General features: G+C 43.1%; 1 protein-coding gene across 3 annotated transcripts in view; it reads right to left on the minus strand.

The window, feature by feature from the left end:
- bach2b (BTB and CNC homology 1, basic leucine zipper transcription factor 2b) overlaps positions 1–20468 on the minus strand; it is a 106295-nt gene that overhangs the window by 17001 nt on the left and 68826 nt on the right. For all 3 annotated transcript variants that reach the window (XM_051409891.1, XM_051409890.1, XM_051409892.1), the window contains 2 exons: positions 18382–18636; positions 1357–2868 (listed from right to left, as the gene is read on the minus strand). In XM_051409891.1, coding sequence (XP_051265851.1) covers positions 1357–2868; positions 18382–18624 — 1755 coding nt within the window. In that variant the 5' untranslated portion in view covers positions 18625–18636. The remainder of the gene's footprint in view (positions 1–1356; positions 2869–18381; positions 18637–20468) is intronic.

A 20468-nucleotide genomic window follows, 5' to 3' on the forward strand; every position in this document is an offset into this window, starting at 1 on the left:
CCAAGCTCATCAAAAATAATTCTGCCTACACCTCAAGGAAACATTGCTGAACGTGATTTTGCAGATAGACTGGTGGTAACATGGAGCCTGCTGGAGGTCAGGAGTTCAAGCTCTGAAACAGCCAACATATGATGTCACAGTCTAGAGAAAGACATGACAATGGTAGTGTCATATTAAATCCCCATAACTGACTGTAGTGATGTATAATTTATTGTAAAGGCATTTCAAATCCCAACCAGGGAAACAACAAAGAGCTCATTTTCCGAGCTCCTAACAGTACTTGAGAGGCATTTTGAAGATACTAGACAAGAGCAGCATGTGTCAATGCAAGACCTGAGATGCAGACGGAAATTTTAATCATTAAAGTGATTAAACAGCCGTGCTACAAGGAAGCAAAGCTAGTCTTTGTGAATTCATTTTATTGTCTTTTGCTTTCCCTCAGGTGGGAAATCTGCTCATTTCGATGTTATTACACCTGCATTGTGCTGCATCTGTGAATTAGAGGGTCCCCTTGCTGATCTTTACCCGGTAAACAACAACAGTCGTCTAGTCTGCAGCTTGGAGGACGTCTGCCCAGGTGGATTAGGGGAGGATGATTAGAGGATTGGCTATTCATCCTTGTCAGCACTGTTGAGCTGCGTTACAACCGAGCTGAGCCTCTCGCCCACTCACATTCAACTCACTGCAACCTCCGCTCCATTAAAACTTTATGGCCATAGCACATCACTGCTGTAAGGTATTGCATCCCTTTGCGATGCACTGCACACCTTCACGCCGGCTGGGCATCACAGCTAATTGTTGATAGATGAGAAATGTCAGAAGTCGGTAAGGCTGCACTGAGAATTAGCATACGCATATTTACGAGGGGATTATAGATGTGGTTGTTTCTGCTGGGATAAAAAGCTAGTTAGGCTAGTTGGCACTGGCAGGGAGACAGACAGAGCCAGTGGAAATCACTTCAGAGGGCAGTTCTACCCTGGGGAGAATCCTGAACCTTCAAACGCCTGCAGTGCTTCTCTTACACACGCTACTCTCAGCTAAGATAATCAACCAGTCACTGTCTTAAAAACAACCTCCTGTATTTAGACTGCCCTAGTACTTTGGGCTCACATATTCAGACTCATTACACAGATCTCCAGCAGTGCATAAAGCAGATTAATAATATCAAAGCACATCTGTGGCCTTTGGTGGTGCTGTAAATCTTGTACTGAACACTCCTGCTTCAATTACATGATGATTTAATGACTGCTAATGCAGACCTGGAGAGCAGGCCACTGCGATATAATTAGCCATGATGGAATTGAGCGTGATGGCTACATTGTGTGTTACATGTAAAAGACAATGTTTTACACTCACCTCTGGCCCTTGCTCCTGTACATGGCAGGACTCGCTGTCTCCCTCTGAGAAGGAGCCTGACTCGTCGCTGGAGTTGGTGCCGTAGGACTGCTCAAATTTGATCTTGGGCCGCACCTGGTTAAAAAGGGCATCCCCTCCCACACTTTGCTCCTGCTGGTCCACATTGAGGCAGCGTGCCACATTGGAGCACGGCGAGGAGGAAAACTCAAACTGGGGCAGGCTGCAGGGAGAGCCTCCGCTGCCATCCTCCGCATAGGAGTATGAAGAGCAGGAACTGGAAGTCCTGGTGCGTGTCTCACAAGGCGGCGAGCGTGGGCACACTTTGATTGGCACTGGGCAGCTGGTGTTGGGCCGTGGGCGGCACAGGATTGGGGGCTCAGAGGAGGTGGTGCTGGGAGAATAGGTCTGGGAGCTGGGGAGGGACTGGCTGGTTCCACCCCACACGCCCTTTGGCATGGGCTCAGTGAGCTCCATCTCCAAAGAGTTCCCACCAGGGTAGGAATGCGCTGGGGTTCCCAGACGGTTGCAGGCCCCTGAGGAAAATATGACACTACGGCGGTCTATCTCAACTTCCTGTTTGCAGACCCCATCACATGAAGTGGACTTGAGGGACAACCCTGCAGGGAAACCGTCCATGTCCTTTGGGGATGTAACCGACAGACCCAGCTCCCCAGTGAAAGGCCTGAAGTCTTTTTTATGATCTCCCTGAGAGTTTCCTTTGTCCTGGGGGCAGACAAGTCTGTTGGCGAATAGCTGCTGTGATGTGTTGGGCAGACTGGGGTGGTCCACCCCTTTCTTGAAGAAGGCTCGGAGGCAGGAAGGGGACTTGGTTCTCTTGTTTCTTTCCACAGATATTGGGTTATCCATCTCCATGGCTGTCACACTGTCCTTATCCCTGACGTCCTGCTCGTCCCCTGACAGGCACAATGAGATGGCCTCTTCCTCTGCCTGTGGTTCAACTTTGATCTGGGCCAAAGGCAGCCTGCCCTGACCTGGCACTGCCCCACTTACGCTGCTCTCCTTTAATGTGCTTGGAAAACCTGAGGTACTGGTGTCTGAGGAGGTGTCATTATTGTGCTTGTTACAAGCCCACTGGTATTTTCTGTACTTGGGGCATCGTGGCAGGTCTGACGCACCATGCCGATCAAAGTCCAGACGACCATCCATGAAGTTACTGGGCACAGCCATCGCTAGCCTATCATCATCAGGGTGTCGAAAGGAGGACAGGGCGTCGGCACACCGCCGCGCCCTGGGGGAGGTGGGCCTTTCCACCTCTGACTGCATGCTCTCATCCTCTGAGTTGTTCACCTCCGCCGCCACCTTGTGGCAGAGCAGCAAGCCGTCCTCCTCACTGCGCAGCTGAGCTTCCAGGAAGCGAAAGCATGAGTCCTCGAGGTTGTGCATGCGCAGGAATTCAGCACAGCGGATGACCTCCTGGATGTTTTCTCTGCTGAGTAACAGCTTAGCAGTGTAGGCAAACTGCAACAATGGGGCGAATCCCCTGGCAGTGACCTGCAAAAAAACAGGGAAATTGCCAGCATTACCATCAGCACAGCCATTGTTCAGAGCACTTGGAGTGTGGTGAGACAACCCGACAGCTCCAACAACCATAAACAAACACTGTAAAGTACCGCTTAATCTTTTTATCGGGTCAGCACTGAACTTTCTATACAGCAGTAAATAAGAACTGGTGCTCTGGGGATGTTTGGCAGGTTGTGTCCAGCCTGATGTTCATAATAACAACCTGTGGGACATTCCAGCAGTCTACCACTGTCTGCTCTATGGTCCTATTATTGGTTTTGCCTTCACCCACTCCTGTCGCTGCTTTGTATTTGCACAACCCCTACTTACTTGAGGTAAGATGTCTAAGCACAAGTGCTGCTTTACATTCATTCAATTACATGTATTTACTGTTGGCAGCAGGAATCGATATATAGAAAATGCTGCCTTAAGTGCTCTGCTGGAGGACCAAATGATGGTGATCCTTAAAAAAGAATCAACAGTTATGTTTGTGACTTATACCTAAGACCGATATCAAGTTTTAGTACTCAGGTTTTTTTATCAGTTCCAACAGATTTGGTCCGGCACCAAGCTAATACTTTTTTCATACGTCATACCTGAGAAACAAATGGATTAAAATTATTTTAAATTGTTAAATATTTGTTTAAACAGAAGCAGCCTAAATAAAATGCTCTAAATCTGCAAAACTGTGATTTAAATCAAATAAAAGTAAATAAATCACAAATCTGACCACACACTCAATGTCGGCTGATATTTTAACCTTCAGTTAAAAACTGCTCTATACCGTCAGTGCTCCGATCGGGGCCCACTTTCTATGTCAGTGCCCTGCATCCTCAGGTCAAGTGCCTGTAAAGCCTAATGGTTTGTAAGACTACGGCTTATCCCCGTTGTGGCCATGTGGCACTGGATGATAGAGGGAAGCCTTCCATTTAGACTTAATGCCAGATAATTAGGTAAACTCCTGAGCCTGCAGAAGTCCAGCCCACCCTCTGCTGCTGTTGTCACTGAGCACACATACGAGAGAAAGGAGCCAGAGGAGCCAGGCTTAAATATGAGGCTTGTCTGCTGTTTGGAGATCAGTGTGAGGTTCACACTAGGTTGTGTTCATCACTTTACTCAGGTTTTAGCACCCAATCCCTGCAGCTTTATCCTGGTTTATTCTCTGGTGACAAACAAATTACTGTTAGGCGCTTGGGGAATGCAATCAAACCACACACAGAGGAAAGGTGCGCTCACAAACACAATTACAATGGGCTCACTTTGAATCTTAGACTGTATTATTTGCTCTGCAAAGCACCTCTTCAGAGGCTGAGTGATGTAAAGTCTTTCTTACAAGACTTAACAGAGGCTCGCAGATGTATGGGATGAGCTGCACAATGTGGTTTTAATGAGCCCAATGTTAACGGATTGTTTTGCTGCCTTTGTTGGGGGAAACAAGAAGATGAATTACCCTAGGTGGAACCGTATCCAATGTATGAGCACTGTAGCAGCTTCCAGAGGTCCAGCAGTCTCTGCCAGACACCCCACTTGTAAAACAGGATTTTCCCTCCTAAGTGATCGAGCTTCAAAAACCACAGAATTTACTCTGTGGATTTTTCCACCCGGAAAAACAACTAAGCAGTATGCACGAGGAAACACAAATATGTCAGTAAAAAATAGCTTGAGGTCATCTGAGTGAGTCTAAGAATGTATTAAATCATCTGGCTTTGTGGATTTTCAGTCAGATGAATAAACATATACATTAGGTTGCTGTTTTTTGTTATTTTTAGAGGCTTAAACCTAGTAGAGCCAATACTTTACTGACTCAGTCCTTGTTCACTTTCCAAAAATACTGTGTGAAATTAGAGATAATACATGCTAGAGGCTCAGAACACAACAGCACAATGGAGGATGTGTGTGTGCCAATTTGAATGGAACATGACCCCAAAATACAGACAGGATTATGTGATTAAAGAATAGATATGAGAATTAGAGCTTTAAATTGTAAAACACCCAACTTGACTTTCAGCTACCCTCAATGATCTGCAAGATTATGTGTCAGAACAACTGTACTAAACCGAATCTGGATTTAAACTGTGGTCGGCTCACACTATCTGCAGTTCCCCTGTGTGCACGCTGACATTCATACTGCACTTGTTTATGATGGTCTTTACACAGCATACATGTTCTCAGTACATTAGTGGTTATGTGGTTAGGTTATTAATATTGTTCCTTGCACCTTATCTGTATTTTATTCTATTGTATAGTATTTTATTTTATTGTATTTCTATTGTATTTTAATGTACCTGGCTGCTATGATGACCCAATTTCCCTTCGGGATTAATAAAGTCTATCTATCTATCTATCTATCTATCTATCTATCTATCTATCTATCTATCTACTATGTCCATTGTCATAGCTCCTTTGGCAATATAAATAAAAGATAAACTGTATTTATTTTTCATATTTTACCTATGTAGTTGACTGTTTTTTTTCCAAACATTAAAGAAATGTTGTTTCATTAGCCACACAGCCGGGAATACAATTCTGGTGGGGAACATATTTTCTCTGTGCTCAGAAATGAATAATAAATTATGTTATTCATTTCTGAGCACAGATCAAATATGTTAAACTCCAGGTTCACTTAACAAGCTTGCTTTTTCCAAATCTTCAAATCTAACCCCACATCATTCTACACTTTAATTTATTGATTGTAGGAATCAGTCCCGGCAGGAAATTCCCAGGAAATATATGAGTGGTAACTATAGCTGTGTACTTGTGACAGTTTTAACCACTGCATTGTAGATAAAATGTTGTGACAGAAATGTGATTTAAAGGCATACTATGCAGTTTTCTGGTTTTGTCAAACAGCTACCCCTAGAGTCGCTGTGGAGTACTTGTATTTAACGTTAACTGTAGTAAATACCACTCACCAGAGCCGTCTCTATATACGACTCTGCGTCTCTGCATTGCTGGTTCTGCCAACGGCGTCCCTCTCCAGCTTTGCTATCGGGATGATTCGCTATACTACGAGTTCGTTTACCATCAAAATGACTTCGAAGCAGTTATATTAAGGTAAAAATCTTGCATAGTGTGCCTTTAAGTAAGCTAGTATGAAGACTACATGCTAGTGATTGATACTGCTTATTTCAATCCTTGTTGTGTTTTTCAGTACATTTAATTTTCCATTTTTATGATCCATTACCTTTACAAAACACATTTTAGTGGTAATTTAAATGCTGTTTTAACAATTGGCTATTTTGGTGGAAAACAAATATGCTGTCAGAAAAAACAGTATCCAAATCCCAAAAGTGTTGATACTGAACACCACAGTAAAATGTCAACGACATATTACTATGTTAATAGAAAACATGATTTGGTTGCCAGAATAGTTGTATACCGATATAAACGTAATTTCTAAGAGACAGTGCTGCCCATAGGTGTTTTGTTGTAATCTGATGACCGTGATGGCTACAGCATAAGATTAGTCAAATTTATCATGTCAGAATAATAGATACCCCTTGAGATGTATCATTTTATCTTTTAAGGGGGTCACATAAAAATGTCACAGTGCATGATGTTAACTGCCTAACTTATGTGTTTAACTCATCAATTCCACCATCCATTTATCCTGTTGTCCCTCCCTTACACATTGTCCTCTCCCTTGAACCATAGTTGCCTATCCACTATCTGTGAGTCCCTCTTGAAAAGCTATAAATAAATGTGTTTCTCATTTCATAATGTAACTGTGGTGGCTGTAAAAAGAGGCGCTTCTTCTTGACAGCAACAGCTGTCAAATCTTACAATATTTCTTTCAGCTGGCACATGACAGCTCGAAATATTTCCCAGATGGGTTAAATGGGATAAGTCAGTTCTTGTGGCCCTGTTACCTACATTTCTATGTAGGCATTTGATCAACCATGCTATAAAAAGCAATGTAAAGTTACACTTGCATAATTAGATGTGTCTGTTTTTGTGCTTAAATCTTAATTCTCGTGATAATTTAATTTATACATGTGCTCAGTTTCTTTGTTGCTATGATACAGAAAGTCAAATGTTTATGCTGTAAAACATCATACCAGCACCCGTCTAAACAGATGTGTTATATGTCCTAAATACACATCTGTTTGCATACGGTGTACAATGTGTGATGGGACTGCTATAAAATGTAAGATATTTCTGTGCTTTTTGATCTGCAGGGTGGACTCCAGCTGAGTCTAGCAGCTGAACCTCCATCCTGCTTGTATTTCACCCAATGCATCCGCAGGCTGCAGCCTCCCAGCATGCCTCTGGTTTAAAGCCCCTTGCAGTGAGCTCTGGCTCACAGACAGTCCAACAGCACTGGGCATATCAGTCATTGTTAAGAGGAAGCTGCTGACTCCCTATGTGTGAGGGGGGATGGTGTGTGAGTGTGTGTGTGTGTGTGTGTGTGTGTGTGTGTGTGTGTGTGTGTGTGTGTGTGTGTACCAGAGTAAGTGGGTAGGTGGGAGTGTGTGTGTGTCTCAGTGTGACGGATTGGGGGGAGGGTAGAGGCTTTGACTGGACTATCCGCTCTACTGATGAGCACAGCACATCCACTACGCTACTGCTGCAGCACCGCTCTGGACATACACTTACACACACGTACACACACATTTCTGTGTATGATGACATACTTGTATGTGCCCTTTAGGCTGCTCTTTTATCTTCCAAATCATGTTGCTAGTTTTATGATCTTTATGATATTTTCTATTTCTGCATTAAAGAACTATCCCAAAGATTTACTCTTACATGTCCAAAACTTCAAAGACACATATTAGAAAAAGAATGGTCAAAATCTGAGCATCACAGGCAGTGATATCCTGACTATTAGTCCCTATATAGGTCAATCCCTCAAAATACTGAATCCTGTATTTGTGCATGTAGACACAAATTTGCTCAAGGTGGCACAAATATAGGCAACATGCATCTTAGTGAGTTGAAAATTCTAGCTGGACATCTATGGCTTCCATAATATTGTACTTTCATAATTCATGAGACAACGAGACAGTCTGGGCTGTCACACTCACACATGCTCAACAGTGGTGAGTTTGTGCAAATAACACAGGCTGCTTCCCAGTCAGATGATCTGATATAGTATAATTAGTTAATGGCACACACACAGCAATAATTGCCTAATTTTAAGAACAATCCATGATGATTATACAGAAAAATAGAAATGCAAGTCAAAGATTACATATTGTCAGTGTTTTAGAGACCCCTCCAAAATGTCACAAATCATGTTTTCAGGGGCGCTCATGTCTTATTAAGAGGAGCCACTCTGTAGTTTGCACCCTGGGTTTAAATGAAGAAGATAGACTAAAATAAATCAACGGAACCCCTGAAAGCTCTGGTGGTATGTTCCTTTGCATTCATTGTCTTCTTAATCAATGTGACTTCTGTATGTTAAGTATGTTTTTGTAGATCCAAAGCACTTTATATTGTAAGATGTATCTTGGGCACTGACATATAAATTAAGATCTATTCACATATACAGCACACACAAGAAAAACAGAACACAAACCTCCAAGCAACCTGAGATAACTGCCATTGGCCTCTCTTCATGCACACACACACACACACACACACACACACACAGTCAGTTGCCATAGATCGAGCTGATCCGACTGTAATGGTGAGGCGGTGGTAGCTTAAATGAGGCTGGGCAGGCGGGCGGTTGCATCCAGGACTGCTGATAAACAGCAAAGCTGCAGGAGGAAAAGTGCTGAGCGTACCAGGGATCTATTTTCAGCTAGTATCAGCAGCTGCTGCCTGCGGGAGCGCATCTTTATGTGTGCCCTGCACCATATGTGATTACTCCACTGTTACAACCAGCACAGCAGCCTAATGAAGGAAAGTGTTAAGGGAGCAACACAGGATAGAGGGAGGGAGGGGGTAAATACTGAGGGAGGATGGACGGAGTGCAGAGGAAAATGGGAGAGGAAGGGAGACGGTCACAGTGTAGGAAACAAACTGCTAAAGGAAGAAGAGGAGGACAGGGAGGATACACAGAGTGTTTCCTGGTCATTAGCTGACCACCGTGACGTTTGAAGCATTTCAGCTGTTAGCAGCACTTAGTGTGTAAGTTAAGACAAAGAGACAAATTCATCAGTGTGACAGATTGGGGCCATTTTAGGCTAACACAGGCCTGCTCTGCCTCTGCAGTGGACAGGTGATACCATTACAGGCCAGGAAATTTTAGGCAGTGGCCAATAGCAGACCTGCACAATAAAGCCATTTTTAGGAAGTCTGCCAAATATCCTTTCATAAACAGGCTGAACAATACTACACCATCCTCCCCTCTCCTCCCTAAATCACTCTCCCTCTTCCCTCACCCACTGCTCCTCTCTTACATCGGCCTTTCGCCTCTGTAGAAAGAGAGGGCTAATTTATGCAAATGTTCTCCAGTGAATTCCTGCATGTCATGCATGCTAATGAGGACATGGCATGGAATGACAATGGAGTGCTTCCCCACGCGAGAGAAAACACTCCATCTCCATTGGAGGGAGCAGCTGACGCTTTGACATCAGATGTGCTGAGTAACCTGACATTAACCTCTGTGTTCGCAAAAAAACAATAAGGAGCCTGAGTCACAGCACTAATGGGAATCAAACAGGCGCTGTACAGTACGCTATCATGGCTGCATTGTGGGTTAAGCTGTTATGCTGGAGGAGATGACAGGTAATGCGCAGGGACATGGGCCTGCCGCAGAACAGAAAAGCTCTTGGGCCAAAGGAAAGACAGCTGGAGCAGACCTACTGTAACTTACCAACCTTCAGCTTGCATTAGGAAGATATTATACTGTATCATTACCTGACTGCAAATATTCTCAAATCTGACAATCTACTTGCATCACATTAGAAATACACTATAAGTAAGGTCTTCTTACCATACTTTATCTGAGATTTTGCACATATACAAATCAAATTTTTGCAATGATTTTTTAAACCATACCATCATATTTAAGATTTTTAGTTTTCCTTCAAATTAGCTATTTATTCCACTAATTTCTGTTTGGTATATAAATTAACTGCCTGTTTGCTTACGTCAATCACATGTCTGCTTTTGTTGTTGCCAAGTTTCACTACTGCTATGTGTTAATGTAACCACAGTGACTGCAGTTACCAGGCAACAATGAAACTTTTACATTACATTTACAAAAAAAATTCAGAAAGGAATGTAGATTATACATTCATATCTGTATTTCCAGTATCTGCAAACTGTGACATGAAATTAAGTGAAATAAATGACTGGCCTATGGGAAGGAAACTACACATTTTCCTTTAAATTGACCCATATACAGTACCTATACGATATGTTGGCTGGCTCTAGCATTGACTAAATCTCTATAAGGCCCCGTATTAAAAAGCCCAACTTTAGACAGGTGGCTGTTTTCAGTAACCAGGCTTCAGTCAGCCCGCCTCAGCTCAAACCCATGCTCCACCTCTTTGCCTATTTTTGGATTAGCCGGGAGCCAGCGGAGTCAGGACTAGCAAGATGGTGATGGCCAGACGGGTTTTTCAGAAACCTATGTGTGTACCATTTTTATTTAAACAGTCTATGGTTGAACACCATGTCTCTACAGTAGACCAGAACGGACGTTTCATGACCACTATAATTTTTTCCTACATGCTTGGAAAGGGAAGGTGAGGCGAGTTGGTTGCAATCTGTAGCTACACCACATATGCCACTAAATCCTTCACACTGGTCCATTAAGTCCAGCAGTTCACAAGGTTTAATTCACAAAAGGACTGATCACCTACATATACATATATATATACATTTTCACATAGAGAATTGGAAATGTAAGGAAAGTGTCATCCTCAGTGACAGTTCAGACGTTCCTGTGGCTGAGCCGTGGGTAAATAAACCTCCCCTGAAGGTGGATTAAATTAGATAGTGTAGGTCCTAATCCTCTTCCAGTGCAGCTTACTGTAGAGGCCAGACACTGGGGAGGACATGACCCCACCTCTACACTGTTCAAGAAACAAGCTCAAGATTATGTATGGGCTGTTTGTTTCTGACCATACAAATATTAAATCATTGAATTTGTCCAAGTATATTAACATGTGCCGGTCAAATTAAGTTACTTTGCCTCTGTGTCCAACATTTCTTTTGTTCACTGTGTGTGTGTGGCTTGTTTCTCAGCCCAGACTGATGAAAGTCTGTATTCCTTTCACTAAGGGGGATGTTCGCTGCTTAACTGTGCCAGGTTTGGAGGTTAAATACAAAGAGCATAAACATGGGGATCACACCGCAGGCTGTCGCCCAGCAGGCTAGCTGCTCAAGGTGCTCCTCTACCCAGCCTCTCACACTCAGACAAAGACCCTGCGTCTTCTCTGTCAGCTTACGACATGAAATGTGTCCTTGTGTTGGCAGGGTAAGAGAGACCCCCTGCTGGACCAAGGGGGTTGGGTATTAGTGCCAGTACTCCTCACTCGCATCACTCCTCTCTCTACCACTTATTCTTCATCTTGTACCACTCAACCCCCATCTTCAAGGAGGGCAGGGCTCCATCCCTGGCTCCCACCATCTGTCTCATAGGCTGTATTTGTGTCATAGTATCCTGGCCAAGCACTCGGTGTGGGGCCAGTCCAAGTGAGGCCCCCTCAGATTAGCTAGCATTGTGCAGGTTAAGCCCCAATCAACTGTTTGACCTGAGGTGGTGGATGGATGTCACTCATCAACCCTCCTAAAAACCAACACAAGAGCATTACATTTGCCTGTGTCTGGTCTATCTGAAAGCAGCAAGACTTTTTACCTCACAAGCAGTGGAGCCTGACATCCAACAAGTCCTCATACCTAAACAACAAAATAGGTCTTTTGGGAGTGGCTTCTAAAATGTCCCATGTGAGTGTTTTCTGACATGCCACTTCTACGGCTGAAGGTAGGTTCAGTCATTTGTGAGAAAGATGGTTGATTGTCGAGTCTTATTCCCAGGTCATCAAATGCTTTAAGGTGCCAAGGGTTGGTATTTGATGACCTGGGAACACAAACACCACCTGTTGTGTTGTGTAGCTCACTAAAAGCCACTTTAATTGCTTCCCATTTACCACAACCCAAAGCGTCAGTATTTGACAAACTGGGAATGACACTCAACAATCAACAATCTATCTGTCTCCAGAATGACTGACCCCACCTTTAAGGGCAGGTCAAATATATATAGCTAGAACTACTGACTTATGGTTAGGGCAAGATCATTGCTATTGTTAAAAGCAACCAACTTTGTCAGTAGTGTCAAGGTCTGATCCTTTGCTGGTTTTTGGACTGCTGTAACAATGTGCCACCACTTTTGACTTTGCTTCCAGGAGAGTACAGTCATCATTATCATAGCCACATGAGGTCGCTAGTCAGGTAAATGTATAAACAAATGTCACTTGCACTGGAAAAGGAAAAAGTGCTGTCATACTTCTGATGAGGCTAGCCTTCCATTTCCAGTTATCTCCAACATGTTGGCCCAAACCAATGTATCTTAACAACTACTGACTAGGTTGCAAATAAATTTGATTTGAAAATGTACAATCCTCAGAGGATGATTATTAGGGATTTTGGAAACCCCCTGACCTTTCCTATAAAGGCACTAGTTGCCCTTGATTGAGACTTTGTTCCATGGGCAGTTCTAATGGGCAGATTGCCATAAAACCTACTGAGCCACGCTCTTATTTTAACCCATCTTTGTCTTGGATCCCTGTGTTTCTGGTCCTGGTCAATAAAGGCCAGAAAGGCTATCCCAACCATCTCAGCTTGGATGCATGCCTTAGAAATACCACTGTATCCTTATTCTCCTTCTCTCATCTCTTCTCCACTGACACTGTGCTTTGGGGGCTCCTCTGGGATGAATGGTGGTCCACATGATGCATGGAGTCATGCACCGACACTTTACCTTTGGCTTCTTATCTCAAAATGCCTTATCAATAGTCTGGGTGGGGGGAACTATCGACTATCTTTAACCCTACTCCCCTCTTTCCTATTTGGATATGGATTTAATCCACTTGGGGACGCAACAACACCAAACCCTGCATCAGAAAAACCTAACCCTGGCCATACCATCAGGTAAACTACTTTTTTGCTGCTCACTCCTTTTTAAAATGAGGTGCACTTTTGTGTGCGCTTTCTTTTGAGATGAAAAATGTGCAGTGTTCCCTGGTTCATGACTAAGGAAAGAACTGACAAACAGGAGGTGGTTTGAGGTCTGTGAACCAGAGCTCTGCTGAATCACAGCACTGCCCTCGCCTTTTTTCCAGAATAAAAATCGCGAGAGGGTAGAATAGTAGCACTGATGATCTGCCACGACCATTCCAGCTAGTCAGAACATTCCCACACTGAATGTCAGATGTGCCAACAAGTCAACAATACAGTGGCCAATCCTAGTTTTTTGATTAATTCAAGTCAACAGAATTTTTAAATAATGTAATTACTACAATAAATTAGGTTTCTGCTGCAATTTAGGAACATTCCAATGTATAGCATTCTGGATCATTTAAATATCAGCCTCTTGTAAATGAGAACAAAGGCAACATGCTGCACTAATAAGTAGCTGACAGCAGTCAGATGTGATCACGGCAGTGAAGACTGAGTCACATCTTTGTACACAGTTCTACAATATGGAGGTCATTTCTGTTTGTCCCAGTGATGACTGCTTCTCTCCAGTGGAGGGCTCCCTTTGAAATTCCTCTCCCTAGCTCGTATTTGTGACATGCTGATTCTTATGAATCCCCCTTTGTTCTTACACTCACAAGAAATATGATGTAGAGAAACACTGTGTGTATGTGTGAAGCCTCTATCGTCCAACATGGACGTTGTGCTCTTCTGTTCCTTCCCCCTGCCGGCTGGCCCGGAGGACAGCATCGCTGAGATAAAGCAGGATTGTTTTGTTCCCATGATGTGATGGCCAACAAAGCCCCTTGATGGAACTGGCTGCCCCTCTGCAATCCCACAATCACATTAGATATAGATGATGTCACTCACCCGCGCCAGCCCCGGCTACTCCAAGGGCAGCGAGGCCATGAGAGAGGAGTGATAAAGGTGGTGGGGGAGGTGGTCTTTGTTTCACATTTCATCCGCACCAAGCTCCCCCTCTTTCCCCTAGTGGCAGCCGGGGTCTTTCTAATTTGGCATTTGTTTCACATAGGTGGCAGTCTTCAGTAGCTGCTGAAGGAATACTCTCCATGACCAGAGGCAGACACACAAGTTCCAGTGAAGTGTTCCCAAGCTAGCACAGCTTAAGGCTGCTTTTCTGAGCTGACACAGACCAGTGGGGGCAGAGCAGACCCAGTCCTCCCCCCATCATCATGAGAGAGAGGACGGTGTTCAGACACAAGGCAAAGATGTGTCAGCATGCTTCAGTCACTGACCGTGAAGCAAAGGCTGACAGGGGACCTTAAAAAAGTTGACTGGCCACATCAATGAAATGACATCCCTCGATGATGCTGCTGTGACTTGTCTAGACAGTCAGAGAGAGATGTACGACCTTCTGAACAGGGCAGAAGAATGCTATTTAAAGTAAAATTCCGCCTTAAATAGGTGAAAACGATAAAAAAAAAAAAACAGCCTTAGTGAAGTAACTTGTGTTACTATGGCAATTTGTTGTTACTCTTGTACTCTTGTACTTTACACGTTATACTTGTACTGCACTACATTTCAGTCATTATTACTCTGCAGACTGAGATTTTATATCCAAAATATATAGACATAAACAATATATAATAGTTCAAATGAGTCCAAATACTTTTTACATGTGAATGCATCAGTAATAATAATCTAAAATATATATACTATATTATATAAGACTCTGGAAGGGGACATTATGCACAATGAGTACTTTTGGTAATTAAAGAACTTGATCATTGCGAATGTACAAGTTTTACTCGTTACTAAGTGGTATCACTACTTCACTCAGGTCAGCCCAGTCTCACACCAAAGCATGTAACAGACATGCCAATCCACTAAAGGATACTGTGTCAGTGTTGTGTTTTGCCCTGCCTAGACGTGAAAAGTACATACATGTATGAAGGTGCAGCATAAAGAGCGACAGACACAGGGAGACTGTTGTTCAAGTGCTGTGTGAACCCAAAAGTCAAAGGTTCAATTGTCAGGTACGTAACATAACTTACGTAGTTTTCAGTGCTTAAATCTAACCAAACTGCGCCTTATTTTGAAAGTGAAACAGTGCTTGTTTAGTATTGCTTACTTGACTGCAGAGCATATGTTGAAAATGTGACACTTCCACGGTGGACTGCTGTGTGTATTACATGAATGCTGCTTCCACCACTGACACCAGATATGATAATTCATTAAAGGATCGGTGTGTAGGATTTAATGGCATCTAGCGGTGTAGTTGCAGATCACAACTCCCTTGCCTTACCCTCCCCTTCCAGGCGTAAAGAAGAAACTAATAACTACTACTGATTAGTTTGTCTGTTCTGGGCTACTGTAGAAACATGGCAGTTCAACATGGCGGACTCCATGAAAGGCAACCCAAGGCATCTGTAGTAATAAAAAATTCTAAAGGTAACAAAAACATAATGATTCCTATATCGAGGTGATTATATACTAATGAAAACATACCTATGAATATTATATTCCATTTCTAGATACTCCTAAATGTTACACACATAATTTTAAGACAGCACCTTGGCTGCTGTGAAACTGCATTATTCATTATTTTCTGACATTGAGACTGACATCAATTAGATTAGTAATAATGAAAATACAAGCTCATGGGTCCATTGTGAGAGAATAAAGCCAATTTATTCAAATATATATGTTGTTTTTGCCATTTAGATAAAACGATAAAAAATATGTGAAATGCCGTCAATCCGAACAGGGACGGACAAAGGGAAGAAGGCTTTAGTGAAAACCTATCTTTCTAGCACATTAAAGAGACAGTCATTGAAAGATGTTACTTTTTCACACTCCATCTCACACCTGAAACACACAGTAGCTCATACATTATTCATGAGAGCAGTGAGTGAATGAAAGGGATGCTGCTTTGAGCATCCAAGAGCCGTTCCCTGCAGTCATTCTTTGAGTTAAGGAGGAAAAAAAGCCCCTGATGCTCATTTTACATGAGATGACAATCTGATGCTAACTTCCTTTTCAATGAGCCTGGTGACAAAGTCGTTTGACAGGCGTTACTTTATTAATGCATGCTGGCCCCAGCGAGGAGCCACAGCTCTGCAGCACATGTGGGATGTGCCCCAGTTTTCACAGCAGCACATGTATGTATGCCTGTGTGTGAGTGTGGGCATGTGACATCAATACGTCAGAGGGGTACTTTCATCGTGTGTTTGGTGGAGGAGCTCTGACGGAGATCAGTTGAAAGTGACAGTGTGAGAGCTGAGGTGAGCAAGACAGAGGAGTGTTGCTGAACCTGATGAGCGCTGAGCCCGAGGTGGCGTTAATCTCGCCACGAATGCTACCTGCTGCTGACAACGGCAGCGGCGGCAGCTGACAGGTGCTAATTGGCAATCACAGCCCTATAGGCTCAATAATGCACTTTGTCACACCTTTCAACGAGTCTTTATCCTCCAGCAAACGGCGGATCAAATTAAAACACTGTTATACTACCATCCTCTCTCGTGACAGAGAAAAGGCACTGCAAATAGAAAATAAAACAAAATGATCTCTAAAAATAATCAAAAAGTCAACAGTGAAGTGAGAGCTGAAAGGTGATAATATATTAAAAAGGGAGCAGATGGAGTAAAGGTAAGATTTTTAGAAATTGTGAGGTGCCAGTGGGCAACACTCAGGGTCCTCTAGGCCCCCAGAGATAGCCTAAACTAAAATTGAGAAATTATTACAAAATTTTTTTTTTTTTTTTGGGGGGGTGTTTTTTGCGCCGCCGGGGTTCTATCCTTCTTGTCCCCCTTTTTTTTTTTTCCCCCTCTCTCTCCCCCCCTTTCCACCAAATATATATATATAAAAAGAAACCTTCTTAACACCCCTGCAATTTGCTCTGTGTTAGACAAATCAAGCACAAAATGCCCTGACAGGACCTTACCTCGACTGCAGGGTCATTTTTGTACCTCTTAAGGTGAATTCAGACAAAATATGAAGCAAGTTTTCACCAAGCTTTATTCCCACAAATTTGACTGTTGAGTGTTTTAATCAGCTATCGCACCAACTGTTAGCTGGAGCTTGCGAGCAAAGTAGGAGTGCACGGATTTTCTGTGATGAATCACAAATGAAACATAGCAACTGCACAGTATCTTCCGGTAATATAAAAAGGCTTGTTTTGTTCTCTGTCTTGTCTAGTCGTCAGTATTAATGATATACAAGCTCCATCACAGTCCCGACTAATAATGCTCAATATCAACCTTTGTTTGGGAGCTCTTTGTCACACCAGAGAAGATCAATACTCTCATAAGGTGCTGTAAAGTGCAGCATAATATGCTGTCAGTCACCAGAATTTGATTTCCCCTGTGGGTCATGTCAGTCAACAAAATTGTGAATGAATTACCTGTCAGTGAGTGCAATGACTTCATGTTTATTCCTTTATTAAAAGCCAGTGAGAACACAACCCGGACCAGAATTAAAATGCAACAATGTATCTTTTTTTGCCCCTTGGTCTGGACCAAATGAACTAAACTACAGATGTGAGAGAGCTTTAAGAGAGTTGAAAGGCTTTCCCCCCCATAAATATGAAAAATATCAGTGGATACTGAAATACTGCTCTGACCATGGAGTTTGACAAAGTCAATGCAAGCTGCAGCTGCTATAGTCAGACTGAGCTGTGGCTTAGTGCATGATGATTCATGGGACTGTACTTTGTAAGAGTGCTGTTAAAGGTCCAGTGTGTTTAGGACGTTTCGGAAGATCTATTATCAGAAATGGAATATAATATTAATAGGTATGTTTTCATTACTTTTCATTACATTACCTGACTATAGGAATCATTGTGTTTTTGTTACCTTAGAATGAGCTGATTTAATCAACAAAGGCAGCAAGTTCTCTTCTACAGAGTCCACCATGTTGAACTGCCATGTTTCTACAGTAGCCCAGAACAGACAAACCAAACACTGGCTCTAAAGGGGCCTTTTGTGTAAGTTTCGTGGCCACCGTAGTTTCTCCTAAATGCTTGGAAAGCCAGCTGTATTCAGTTGGTTGCAATCTGCAACTTCCCCACTGGATGCCACTAAATCCTACACACTGGTCCTTTAAAGCTGCTTTTCACATTATCATCTGCCAAATGAATAAATAACAGTAATGTGCAAGTACGTCATTCTTGGTTTGTTCATGGACACGCTTTTGAACTTGGACCTGGACTACGCAACCAACTATACTAACTATTCTTTAGTTTACATAAGACTATGTTCTGTGAGTTTTTGCTTGAGGCAGAGGGTGAATTAATGGCTTTAGTCCAGTGGTTTCAGTTCATCAGTGGTTCGTATTGCTTTTGTACTGGTGTCAGTGGGGAGCTTTAGTGTTGCATTGTCTAACAGTCTACAGCTGTTCCACCCCTGCAAGAGAAAACTGTCATGGAAACGGCGTGTTTGATGGACGTACCTCTTCCGGAAGGCTAACGACCAAGCCATTCTCCGCCTGGCCCACCAGCGCCTGTAGGAAATACTCGCTGCAGGCGGCCAGCACGGCCCGGTGCCCGCGGAACTCCTTGCCCTCCACCCGGACAGTCACATCGCACAGGATATCCTGCTTCCGCTGGTCGTTGAGGCAGAGGAGGATATTGGTACAATGAACCGTCGACTCATACACATACATGGGGGCTTCAGGCTTCTCATCCACGGACATTCCGCTCACGCCCTGGAAATAGAAGCACAACAGAGGGGGGTCAGCTTACAGCCGAGCCCAGCGAGCGCATACCGCAGGGCTGACATCAGCCTCAGCGGTCTGCAGCAGCCAGCCTCATGATTCAACACATACAAGCCTGACTGCCTGCTGCTCTCTGCTTCACGTGGTCGCTCCCCCTTTAACATTTAAAAGCCAGCAAAATGTTGCAGTGCATGCACCCTGCTCACCGTGGACCCATACAAAACATCCATAGATGAATCACAAAAGGCTGACTTTGAGAGTAGTCCACACATTTCCACTTGCACCAACTGCACACGAAAATCACACACGTACACACACAAAACAGGTAACTACATCAACAAACAACCTTTTTTTTTAAAGTCAGTCATGTTTAAATGAAAGGTAGACAAGAGAGTGCAGAGTAAAGTGTGCTGTACTATTTGCTTTAGAGGTCCACATGTGTTTGTAATCTAAGAGGGACTCACTGTAAAGGTATGCTGAGCAGCTTGGACACACTCAGCAAGTAAACCTCAGCTGAAGCTGGGTGAGAATATGAGTACAGGAGCAGCTTCTCCAAAGGATAAGAACCCAAATTACAGCAGAGAAGTTGGCTTTTAACCATTAGAATAGAACAGTTAAAGAAGCACGGGCACATAAGACTGTTGTCTCTGAGCACTGCATTGAAATTCCCAGGTGTATTACAATAAATAATATTAAACAAAACAAAAAGAGTTAAAATCGACTTTGGCTCCAGCTTCTTCGCCTGGCTGGAGTCAGCGTAACTCCACGCTTCCATCAAAACACAAACCCCAAGAAGCTCATCTCTGGGAACACAACAGCACGTGCCCCTGATTTTCCTGCCAAACGTTCCATCCAGCTCACCCTGTGATGACAGACGCACAGCTATCTACCCTCAGACACACAAAACTTGCCTTTATATCAGACGATATTCAGTGCCAAGATGCCTCAGCTATGGGCTTGTGGTCACAAGTTTGAAATGAACTCTACTACTCTCAGTCCCCTGCTGACACAACAGCACACTAACTGAAGCAGTCCAGACCATTCCTGTTCTTGGGTGATTAGGAGTTAAAGAGTAGAATTCTGAAATTGAGTTAATGTGTGCTATTTCACTGAATAAAATTACATTTTATGTCAAAATGAATGCCTTGACATGAGGTGACTTTGTCCTTTTGCCCTAGTTTTACACAGTGCTGCAAATTAGATTTCCTCAGAAAAGTTCCCATCAGTTTTTTTTAGTTAGCTTGCGAGCTATCAGACAAATGTAGAGGTCTAATAAATGTGATTACACACAGACAATGTTCCCATTCAGGAGGGAATTGTTCTAATGAAATTTCTCCTTATTATGATTGGAGGTAAAATAATCTGAAGAGCTAGATGTTGTTCAATCTCAGAACCCATCGGCTGTCGTCTCACCATGATTTAGCCTCTGAGGGGAAGCAGCCAATATTTCGGTGGTTCTGGAAAATGGGTATCCAAGCCAAGACTTCCTCTGCTGTCCGATTAGCAACTTGATACGTGAGTATGACGAGGAAAGATGCATTTTGGCTAATATCCATAAACAATTATCTGCATATGAATGCATCAGACGATAGCTGATGGGTTCCGTAACCAAAGCCTGCTCAAAGGCGATTGCTTAATACTACTCATACTATAAAGGGACACCAGAACATGTCCAATGCCAAAATCTTTGTCCCTGGTCTAGAGATTGTGTCTTGTATAACTTGCATTTGATACAGCTCATACATATGGAAGTGATAACCTGATGTCTTTTATTACATGTTTTTGTGTACATAAAGGGATAACACATTACACTTTAACTTCCT

Source organism: Dicentrarchus labrax, unplaced genomic scaffold (assembly GCF_905237075.1).
Source record: "Dicentrarchus labrax unplaced genomic scaffold, dlabrax2021, whole genome shotgun sequence".
Classification (NCBI taxonomy): domain Eukaryota; kingdom Metazoa; phylum Chordata; class Actinopteri; family Moronidae; genus Dicentrarchus; species Dicentrarchus labrax.